The sequence below is a fragment of the Nannospalax galili genome, unplaced genomic scaffold, assembly GCF_000622305.1.
Source record: "Nannospalax galili isolate Female #2095 unplaced genomic scaffold, S.galili_v1.0 scaffold559, whole genome shotgun sequence".
Classification (NCBI taxonomy): Eukaryota; Metazoa; Chordata; class Mammalia; order Rodentia; family Spalacidae; genus Nannospalax; species Nannospalax galili.
The window spans coordinates 1,150,230-1,162,394 of NW_008343479.1; the positions used below are offsets into that span (position 1 = coordinate 1,150,230).

Here is a 12,165-nt window from a genome sequence, read left to right on the forward strand (position 1 = left end):
GGGATAAAGTACAGTCATCTCAGTCTGCCTTTTGGTATGGTCTGACTTCCTCTCACATGCTATGAATTTCAGTTTGAGGCCTATGTTTTGTATTCTAGTCTCATGGACTTATGTGTGGGTTAACCTTCTTGTAATTGTGCTAGTGGTGCTGACAATCGTGATTTTTTAAAATTTCATATTAAGCATCAAATGTAGTTTGTTGAGCTTTTTATACATCTGTATTTGTGGTAGGAATGAGATTTGTCTTACGGCAAATAGTATCTTCTGTATGGTTTAGTCTTTGGGACTGCAGACTTAGTATACTTTTTGAACCCCAGTCCTCATCGTCCCACCTCATTTTGTGTCCAAGACATTGCTACAGTGACCAGCTCTGCGTGGGTATGACCTGGTGGCATGCCTCTTTAGCTGCAGTCTTTGCCCTCACTTTCTTGGGGCAGGCATGGGGAAGTTTAAAATTCCATACCAATTATAAAACCAGTAGCAAACAGGAGCTTGAGAACAGCTAGCTTATCTTCCTTCCTTCAGGTACGAAAACCTGAGGAATATTTTACAGAATTCATCAGCAGGATCCAAAGAGGATGGAATCAACATTGCCCATATTGCTGACAAGCTCAGCCTAACCTTTTGAATTGTCTGTCTCTCCTGTGCACAGGTTTTGTTTTCCCTCAGCACCATTGCTGAGGATTGAGTCCCCTAATAAATGACCCACATGCAAGCTTTATGTCACAGGCATTGTTTCTCATAGAAATCATATTAAGAAAATTGGAGCCTTTTAGTTATGACTTCAGAGTATGAGAATTGTTACTACTATAATGACCTCTTGATTAGAGTTTGTGATATCTAGAACAAACGTTAGGCAAAGAGTCAGGAGACTCTTTCTAGTTGTTACCTGGCCTCTGGCAAGCTATTTAACCATCAGATGATAGGCAGAACTACACTGAGAGTGTGGTAGTAAGAGACATCCTGGTAAGACTGTGGGGTTGTGTTGACTGGTTATAGGGCTGGTTTTGAATAGCAAGATAGTTCATGATTCCAGAGTAGATGACAGTATTGACCAAAGGGTTTCTGTGAGAATTTGGGCAAAACTTCAGGTCTTGAACCAAGATATAAAAGAGACACTTGGGAGGGAGAAAAAGTCCAATTGTTCATCATGGGGATTAAGATGTGGACACAAAGCCATTATCATAAGGTCATGAGGCAGCTGTAAAATCCCCACAATATGGTCAGAACTTAATAAATTGCACCAGCCTAATCTGAGAAACTGGAAACAAGGAGCATTTTAGAGGGAGAGAGTAGAAGGCTGGGAGTCAGTTGAAGTCTCACAAGCTTGGGCTGGTTGCACTCCATAATTGCTTGTTTCATTGTATAGCTCAGGATAAATTGTGACTCTCGAGTCTCTGTGGTTAGAAATCTCAGCGACTTAGGGCATAGGCCGTTGGTGTGCTTTCTGTTTCAGTAAAGTGTAGAAGTTGAAGACCTGATTATATCCTGTCTCTTGCTGGTACCCTAAGGGAACACTTAATGAGTGATGCTTACCTCAAGAAGAAGAATAATTAACAATAGCGATATTATAACTATTAATTTATAGTTACTGGTTGCTGTAATTAATGCTATTTATGAAAATCATCATAATTATAGCACTTTACAATTTACAAAGTATGTTCCCATCCAGTTTCTTATCTGAATTTTGTAACATTCTTCTGGCTGGGGTAGGGTGGGAGGTGTTCTTTTCACTTTCCAGATGAAGAAACTATGGCATAAGGAAGAATTTAAAAGGCTCCACTGTAATGTCCTTGCTGATTTACTGTGCCATCTATAAGTATATATAAATGCACTTACATTTCTGCTCACAGTAATTTCTAGGTCCACATATAAGAAAGTATAGTTCACTTGGTTCTACAAAGCTTTTCTGTGTGGTACCATTACCTGTCACTCAAACTGCTCTCCAGGCATTTCAAAAGTTAAACAACTCATTATAATTTTAGTTGTTGATATTAATTTATTTGAGAGTAAAGATGAAATCTCCTCTGATAGACTTATCATCTTGAAAGCATCTAAACAAAAATTAATATCCTTAAAAGTTTAGTGATAGAGCTGGCAAGATGGTTTAGTAGGTAAAAGTTTTTGCCTTGCAAGCCTTATGACCTGGGTTCAATCCACATAACTCAAAAACAGTGGGAAAAGAGAACCAACTCTACAAGGTTATCCTCTGATCTCAACTTGCATGCCAGGGCCCGCATGCACCCACACACATTTGTCTCGTGTATATATCTCTTTCTATCTCGCACAAATACACAACAATAAATTACACAAAATAAAGTAAAATTTAGTAACACTGGAAACTCAGATTCTGAGAAAAGCACATCCTACCAATCACACAGCCATCTTTCCAATTTAGGCTTAGGAAGGGTTCTGAGGGGAATCTTTCAGTTTCACAAACACAACCTTAAAATCTGGGCTACCCAGCCTGATGCCCACATGCACATTTTGGATGCACATACACACATACACATGCACTGAACCCTTTTGATTTCCACTTTAGGCTCTACATTAGTGCATTCACTGCTTTCTGTTCTACATCATTGTTACCTCATCCAAAAGAGGTTGATATGAAAAAGATCATGAGCATTATTGTTCACTATTATTACAGAGTCATTATTCATTAATAATTTTTTAAATGCCTATGGAACACTTACCATAAGTCTGGCCCTGAGCAAGACTGAGGGGAAACAGAGGGACCACAAGTATCCTTACCTTCATGAAACATTATTCTAGGCATGAGAAGGACCATCCTTCTCATAAAATCCAGGACTGAGATTATGATCGTTATGATTAGAAAAGCAAATAGAACAGGTTGAGGGGAACAGAATAACGTGGTGTGTTCATAGCAGAGTATCCAAAGTGAGAAAATCATGAAACTAGATGACTTGACGAAAGGTACCCATGTTTAAAGAGGGCTCACAAACACGGAAGAAAGTAGTGATGTAGGTTTGCCCCTTAGGGGGCTGAGCCACAGCTTCATAGGTAACTGATATCATCAGTGTGTCTGGTGTAGATCCAGGCACATGGGGACTTAACTCATTTCGGCTGAATTTACATAGGGCTGATCAGTACATCAGACCTGATTAATGTTGCCTGAGCACAGACAACATTAAATAAGTTCTAAAACTCAGGAAAAGTAGGCAAAGTACTAATAAGGAACTTCTGGTGCTAATAGGTTATATCATCCTGCTTTATGTGTGACTGCACATGCTCTCTAAAAGGACAGATTAGCTTCAAAGTTTGTACCATTTAATGCCTCACTTTTCTAATACTAGGGCCTTGTATACATCTCCTTGTTTTGAGCTGTAGGCAAACTGTTTGCTTGTTTTCCCATCTGCTCAGAGTTCCTGGAAATGGCCTATGGCCATGCTATTTCTCTCTCCTCTCATTATTTCTGAGTGTAGGTAGCAGGGAGCATTGGCATAAGGAGTCATAGTTTTCCAGCTTCCTCACCCACACTCACCATACCTGCTTCCTTTGGGGCTCCCTGACTAGAACCCTGGGTGGCCTCCTTCTACTTCATGTTTTCCATGCCTTACTTGGGCCTCTCTCACACATCGGTATCTCAAAACCACTGACTCCAGGCTCTCAAGCACTTTCATGCTTCATGGTGCCAAGTGCTGATGTTTCTTTTAGAACTCAGTTTCCTTTCCTTACCCAGTGCTGCTCCAGCATAGCACCATCTTCTGTCCAGTGGTTTCTGAATGCAAGTGCCTCAGGAGGTTCTGCTGCTGAAGTGCAGGGATGAGAACATTGATTTCTTTTCCTTATATATTCATCATAATTGTCTAAACAAATATATGAGTTCAGAAAAAAAGCACTTCAAGTTATTCTGTTTTCTTATCTGTCAAAAAGCGCTAACTCTCTTCCTACCTACCTCATTATGATTTGACAAAAGCTTTAAAAAATGACATGCAGGAAAATGTGGAAAAGAGAAAATTATAGCATGAGAAACTTGAACTCATAATGTCATCCATAGAAATGTATTTAGTTTTTAACATGCATGTTGTTTTTTAGCAAGGAAATCCCGGAGGCAAGACCCTGGAAGAGAGACGCTCCAGCCTGGATGCCGAGATCGACTCCTTGACCAGTATCTTAGCTGACCTGGAGTGCAGTTCCCCCTACAAGCCTCGGCCCCAGCAGGTTGGTGCTACCCATAGAATCGATCCACGTGGCCAGCCACAGATAACGCACTCTGGAAAATCAAGATGCTTCTTAGAGTCCTTTGATTGTTCTTTTCTCTTCTTGGAGTCAGTGGCCTAAGGTGCCCCTTTCCCTCCTTCCCTCCTTCCCTCCTTCCCTCCCTCCCTCCCTCCCTCCCTTCTTCCCTCCCTTGGAATCCCTCCTTCCCTCCTTCCCTCCTTCCCTCCCTCCCTCCCTCCCTCTCTCATTGTTTTGATTAAGTCTCACCAGGTAGCCTGAGCTAGGCTTGAACTCATAATCCTCCTGCCTCTATCTCCCAAGTGCTCTGGTTATAGGCATGTGCCACCACACTAGGTACAAGGTGTCTTTTTATTTGATATCAGCATGTGCTAGTTAGCTAGATGGTTAGGAGAATCCTAAGACTCAGTGGCCATGTTTGGATAGTTTTTGATATTATATAAGACAATCTGGCTGATATGGTTGAGGCATAGGAAGGGAGTGGTAGAGTGGTATATTGTTGAGAATCTGGAAATTCTTCTCAGACTACGTATGAATTCAGCCAGAAAAATGGATGGAATTCTGTTGCTGGAGACAATGGAGAGCACAGCCTGAGACTCTGGCCAGGACGGTCCACACTGTATTTAGAAAACTGCAAGTTCTGGGGCACTGGAGGGAACCACCAATGTCTTGGTGTAACTTTGATGTTGTGGACAAGTTTCTATGCCTGTCATTTTTAGCTTGTCATTTACAGAGGGTGGAGAATTCTTGAAGGGCCTCAAGCGGGGGAAGAAAAATTTCATTCTGAAAAGAAGTGTAGCGAACAAGACCAACTCTGGAAAGATGCAGAGCAGTGGGCTCATCTCCCAGAAGTGTTCTCTAGCATATAATGCTTTATTATTACCTGATCTCAGCAGTGTATAATTCCAACCAACCCAACAAATGCCTCCTGACTAGTTTCTGGGGAGAGCAAGACCCCTCACTGGCACTAGACCCAGCCACTTTCTGCCTCTCACAGCTTATAACCTAATGTATGTGGAGAAGACTGTGCTGCAAGGTTTCTTCTTGGTATAACTTTCATTCGTTAGGTCTGTGTCTACACATGCCTTCCATATAAACCACTCCATGTTAATGGGTTTATTCTGCAATGATGATACTGTTTGAACAGTCTTACTGGGCACACAAGCTCATAATCACTGGCATGTGGACAGCAGTTTAGAGATTGTGAAGCACTTTCTCCTATCTTCTCACTTAAGTGAGGTGTAGACAGCTCACCTCTGAGACACAAGTAGTAAGCTTATTTCATGGATAGGAAAACCAATAAGTGGCCAAGAAACTCCAGTGTGAGTACAGCAGGATCTTCTGTTTAGACCTGTGCTAGATCTTAAGTTCTAAAACCGGATTAGGGACTTCAGGCTTTATTTATTTTTAATATTGTGGAAAAAAATATAAAATTGATCATATAAGTGATATCAGCCCCTAAGAATGCTTTTCCCACAAAAGGCAAAACATGAGATTAAAAAATAATTAGGATGAACTTTAAGTTAAATAAGTTCACATTAGTATAAAATGTATTTTCAGTGTGCTTCTGACATTCAGAAATCGACTAAGGTTCATCCTTTCTAGTCGTTTAAATTATTCTAATTTAGGAAAGCAAGGGGACTTCAGGCTTTATTTATTTTTAATATTGTGGAAAAAAATATAAAATTGATCATATAAGTGATATCAGCCCCTAAGAATGCTTTTCCCACAAAAGGCAAAACATGAGATTAAAAAATAATTAGGATGAACTTTAAGTTAAATAAGTTCACATTAGTATAAAATGTATTTTCAGTGTGCTTCTGACATTCAGAAATCGACTAAGGTTCATCCTTTCTAGTCGTTTAAATTATTCTAATTTAGGAAAGCAAGAGTTAATTAGGAGCTATAACTCATCCTTCTGAATTATCTTCACTCTGGTGGAACTGAATTAGATGTGTTAGTATTTATTGGCTAACATAATTATATGCTGTGAGAACAATAATCACACACTTTAAATATTAAAATATGTGCCAAGAGAAGAGGGTGTCTGCTGTAGACTGTGTTGTGCTGTAATTAAAAGGTGCTTGAGAAGTCCTGGAAGAGTAGACTTTCATATCTAACTTTGATGTCTTCTATTTCTAAGCCAAAGCAAATTTCAAATCCAAGACCTCGTGAGTCACCTGACCATCTAGAGTAGGGTACTAGGTCTGTGATTCCTCACTCATCAAGTGTGTGATATGTGTTTTCCCCAATCTGTCTCTGAATCACCTTTGTAAAATACTTTGACTCATGAATCTGGGGAAAATGATGCATGTGTGCAATGTCTGCACATCAAGGGGTCCCAGGGAGCTCCATCCACATAATGATTCAAAGTGTCTGACACCTGACAATAGATGCTGAGGAAGCATTTCCTCCTCCTCTTTTCAAGGAAATACCGCCCCCCAAACCTTCAGATTTCCAAATGTTAGTTCTGTTTATTTATCCTTGTGCCTATTTGGACAATGTGGCTCAGTTTACCTATTCATCCATTCATGTCTTAACATGACATAGATTAGATGTTGGAAATATAAGGATATGTGTTAATATGTCCTTGCTCTAGAGATTTCCTAATCTTTTAGAACAGATAAGCACATAGTACTCGCCAGTGTATGAAGGAAACACCTCAGTGTGTTCTCTATATTGCCATGTACCTCACAATGCAGATTTCTTCCGAGATTAAAACAGATCAAAACAGGAATGTCATCATAATACCTCTTGCCTTTTAGCGTCAGGGAAGCCCACACAGCACAGAGGTTATCTCTCTGCAGCCTGTGTTCTGGGAAGGACATTGAATTCAAGATGCAAGAATGTTAGGGATGAGCAATTACAGGATTGCTGAAAGTGAATGTCATGTTTCAAGCATTAGTTAGTCTAACAGCAACAAAAAGTACATGAAGTATAAAAATAATGATAGATTAAAAATTCAAACAAGCTTAGGTTGAAGTAGCTCTCTTGCTATCCCAGACCGTTGTAGTAAAGAGCATTTAATGGGAAGAGAAGCAGTGTTTCTGTATAAATGTATATCCATGCCGTTACATGGAGGAATAGAATTAAGCATCTCAGTGTTTGAAATTAAAACATGCTATGCATTAGGGAACTGTTCTAGAATGGCGGCCATGAGGAGTTTAAAGATGGTTATAGGTGAACTGCACATCCATGATGACCGTACACCATGGAGTATCAGAACTGCAGGCCTTATGGAACATGGAGCAAAATTCCTCACGTACAGAAAGAAAGATTTTGTCAAGACAGGGAAAGATCATTGCTCTAAAGGGCTTATTTAGTGGCAGGCTGAGTGAGTGATTCTTTTTATTTTTCCTGAACCTTGCCGAGTACTTCTCTGTGTTGATTGCAGACGGCAACTATGGTTCCATTAGTTTTGCCATTACTTCATTCCCAAATGGTACTTTCTTTAAAATGTGTCTTGGAAGTCTAACAAAGGATTAGATGTACTTAAAAAGCACTTCAAAGGTAAACAGAAGACTTATGATAACATGCTGTCCTTGCATTACTTAAATCCCATTCATTGGGTGTCCTTTGTGAGTACCTTTACAGCTCAGACTTTGGTAGAACCACTCTGGAGGTCACACCCAAATACTATTTTCTTAAACAACGAGGGTCAACTGTGAACTTATGATTGTTTTTTCCTTCTCTTGACAGAGTAAGGGCTAGAGTGGTACTCTTGGAATTCCTAGTATAAAACTTTCTTTTCTTCCTCACAATGAGTTTATTAGGGTTAGGAATGCTATCCAGGTGACTTGGCTGAAGTTTTTCTTTTATTAATATTTTACATTAAATAGCAATTTAGTAACTTTTACATCTTTAAGATTTATTTTTATTATGTTAATTTATGTGTGTCTCTATTAGTGAATGCTACCTATGCCCGTGCCCCATGGAATCCAGAAGAGGATGTTGGACACCTTGCAAATGATGTTAGCAGGTGGTTGTGAGCTCCCTGATGTGAGTGCTTGGAACTGAACTCGGGTTGCCTGGAAGAACAACAAGTGCTCTTAACTGCTGATGCATCTTTCTGGTCCCAGTAGTAAATTTTCAATCATGTTGTTTTTGAAAAGATTAAATGGTATTTCACTGCTGTCGTTTAGACTAATGATATTGCACAAATGCAAAGAGAGAGAGAGAGAAATATATATATATATCCAAGATCTCATCTGACATAGTGCTCCTGACACCCTTATAATTTAAAAAGTGATGAGTAATAAGGGTAGAGAAACATCTTTTGCTTATATATTATTTTCTCTTTGACTCTAGTTCCTAACCCACAGCTCCTAATCTCTGTGAAATATCCTCATCAGTACCAGTACCTTTTATCCTAATGAGGTGACCCATGATGAGTGTCTGGATGGGGGTTATTGAAAAGACCAAGCTGTGATTAGAAGGCTTGGATATTCAGCTCCATTTTCCAATCTCTTAGATGGGAAATTGAATGGAATTGACTTGGTCATGCTTGTGTGATGAAGGCTATAGAAATTCCAGAAGTTGAGGTAGCTTCTTTGTCAGTGAACTTATAATTTTCGAGGAGGGTAGCTTTCCTCACTACACATGGACAGACACTTCTGATCTTGGGGCCTTTCCAAACCTGTTCCTGTAAAGCCTCTTCATGTAAGTTGTTCATCTTTATCATACCCTTCATAATTCACTGGTGAGTGCAAGGAAGTGTTTCCTTGAATACCATGAACCATTCTCGCAGATAATCAAAACTTTTAATTTGCTAGCACTCCCAAGTTGGAGCCAAGTCATGCAGAAATCTGAGTAACCTGGTCGATCAGTCCTTGTAGTTGATCTGTAAAATGTATGCAGCCTGTGGGACTGTGGGGTCTGTGGTGATTCCAGGTTTCTAGTGTCAGAATTGAATTGAATTGTACAATATTCACCCATTATTAGAGATTTGGTTGATATATGGGGAAACATTTGATGTTAAAGCAAGGGTCTATGTCAGTGTACACATAGAGAAAACAAGTGAGGTTTTCCCTCTTTGGCTAATAGGAAAAAAACAATTGGAGAGCCTGTCGTGGGTAAGGTAACAGTGGGTCTGTTTTTGGTAGCATTGCCTCCAAGATTGCCAACCAGAAGAGCACTGTCTTTTTAGTTCCATGGGTTACATTTGCAGAAATAACACCATTGAAATGAATTGGTCTCTGTCACCAGTCTGGGATTCTTTTTTTAGTACTGTATTTGGGGTTATTAGTGTGTGTCTGGAGTTTGCTTTAAGATGCAAGTTTTTGAAGTTTGAGCAGATTCTTTCTGAAGACCACTTATCCTGTTTGAGAAATTTCATCATCATTTTAAGCACATAAAATTACTGAAACTTCTTAGTCTATTTGGTAACTGAGTACTTAACTGCTGCATGATCATATGGATATGGCTATAATTGCAACCTGAGTCCTCCCACACTGGGTTCCTCCTTTCATAGAGCAGTAGTCTAGGAGGCAACCTGAGAAATCATTTCAGGGATGTACACATTGTATTGAAGGATTTTTATTAGGAATTCATGTGCCCCAAGGGCTTGAATGAAGTAATCAGGGTAGAGTCTTGTGGTGCCAGGAAACTTCTATTCTCTTGTGCTCCATGTTCTAGCTTGCAAAAGCCATGTACAGCAGCAGGTGGGATTTATTAGTAATTAAATGTTTAATATTTCTCATATTCATTGCAACCCAAACATGCTGGCTGGCCACTGGGAACTAAAGCGGCAGCATGCTGATGTTGTGTGATGAGACATACTGTCCCTGAAGACAAAGGATTTGACTGGTTTTGAGGGGGATGGTTGCTAGTTTATTGAGACTTGAGAGAAGAACTTGGTATTCTCTGCTGAAGGGAGAATTGATAGAGATAATGTCATAGTCCTCTTCCTGTATTTTCTTGTGAAATATATAGGAGTACCCCATGATTTGTTGAGAAGTAGATTTGTCTAGATAGCTATGTTGTCTGCTTATAGCCCTTGAAAATATGGTAAAAGCTGAAATACTTGAGAAACCTCATGTGGAAGATATTAACTAAAATACAGTGAAATAAAATGTCAAAAAATAACCTTTTGGAAGTAGAAAAGACCTAATGCCCATGTTTAGAAGATCTTGGTTATTTTGAACTAGTTTGTACCTGCCAGAAGACCTCAACAGTTAAATAACAATGAGGTGGAGGCGGACAAGCGGTTAGCTGACTCAGAGTTGCATGCCATGGGTTTGATGACGGGCAATTAATTTTTAGATTGCATATAATTGCATCTCTATAACATTCATACCTCTTCTTTCTTTTAAAAGAGACAATGTTTATGTTTATGTCATTTCCAACTTAGCTTTTATACTTCATTGTGAATGCCATGAGATATAACACTTTTAGAACAGAAATTTAGCTCCCAAAATCTATCTTGCATTGCTCCCCTACAAAATTTTTTACTCAAAAACATCTATTTTACATACCCTGGTGTAGCAGTCTGCTCTGGGTATTAGCTCTCACAGTGACAGGGCTGGGTGGAAGCAGGTAGCTGCTGGAGAATGCTGTGGAACATTCTCTACTGAAGCCTGGGAGTTGGGGTGGCATCTGTGGCAACTCAGCTGTGGTTGTAGAAGTAGCCTTTAACTATGATTTGTTTGTTTGGACCTTGATGAGTCCTTGGCCCGGAATGATTGAGTTCCATTACACTGAATCACTGAATCCAGTCATTGGTTTTAAAAGAAATAGACAAAGCTACCCCTTGAGTGTTTCTATTTTATAACAGCATCTTAGTGGAATAATTAGCCCTATGTCCATGCAGAAGCACACATCACATTTGCAAAATTAAAGAGTGTTCTTGTCAGGACTGGTTTCTCTATTTCTTACCTCCTCTCCCACTGTTTAAATATCTATTTTGGTAGTTTATTAGACATAGTCATGGGAAATGCATAGCAACAGCATCATGTTTTAAAGAGAAAAAGCTGTATCTAAGATTGTCTATGGTCACTGCTTTGTCCCTTTGAGACCCATTTCTTTATTTGGTTTATGGCCAAAGTAAAATACAGGGATGACGGTGATGGCGTCTATAGACAGAGGATTGTAGGTGTTTAATCACCAACCTTGCATATCATTATTAGGCACAGTGAGTAGCTAGTTGACCCTCTACAAGAAATATCACTTTAGGGTTTAACTGCTAAAGTTATATTCACACTGTAGGAAAATTACCAAGGAAATCAAATGACTTCTTTCAGTGGCTATATTAACTTCCATTATGGAAATTTAATTTGTTATGATTTGTCATTTGAATATACTTATTTCCTTGTAGACTATGAGTTGAAATTGTATTGAAATGAAAGATAAACTTGGCCATATCATACTGTTGATTCAGTGCTGCATCACAGTGTTAGTTGCAGTTTTTATATATAAATGAACATGAAGACTTTCGTTTGTTTTGGAATTTATCTTCCCGCTCTGGCATCTGGGCCCATACTCAAGTGTTCATGTAAACCATGCAGTAGTGTTCAGGTTCAAGGTCTTGGAAGGAAATTGAACTGAGTTTCATTATATTGTATCACAAATTACTGAAATGAAAAGAAAATCTGTAGACATTTTACCTTGTAGAATAGACATTATTGAGGCAATATAACTTATAAAATCCCTTAAGTTTGAATACCAGAAAAATGAATGTAGTAATACTAAACTATGAAGACACTGAGGAAAGAATATCATTTGTCTCTTGACAGAAAAAGAAACATCCAAATTTCTATTTGATTGATAAACAAATTGAAGTTGTCATCAAATCTAGACCTCTTCCCCTTAGAAATATGCTACAGATTTTCTTTTCATTTGACCTGGAGTTATGCTTTATATAGTTATATCTGCTTTCTGGCTTTTCTATAATAATGTGTAATTTTGCCATAAAAATCTATATCCCAGATGAATGATTGTTTTGCAAGGGCAACCTAAGTGTAACCA

The 12,165-nt window shown here is 39.0% G+C and overlaps 1 protein-coding gene across 10 annotated transcripts in view; it reads left to right on the plus strand.

Annotated features, from left to right (window-relative positions):
• Lpp (LIM domain containing preferred translocation partner in lipoma) overlaps positions 1-12,165 on the plus strand; it is a 684,300-nt gene that overhangs the window by 335,432 nt on the left and 336,703 nt on the right. For all 10 annotated transcript variants that reach the window (XM_029566751.1, XM_017799795.2, XM_029566752.1 and 7 more), the window contains one exon: positions 4,060-4,185. In XM_029566751.1, the coding sequence (XP_029422611.1) occupies positions 4,060-4,185 (126 nt within the window). The remainder of the gene's footprint in view (positions 1-4,059; positions 4,186-12,165) is intronic.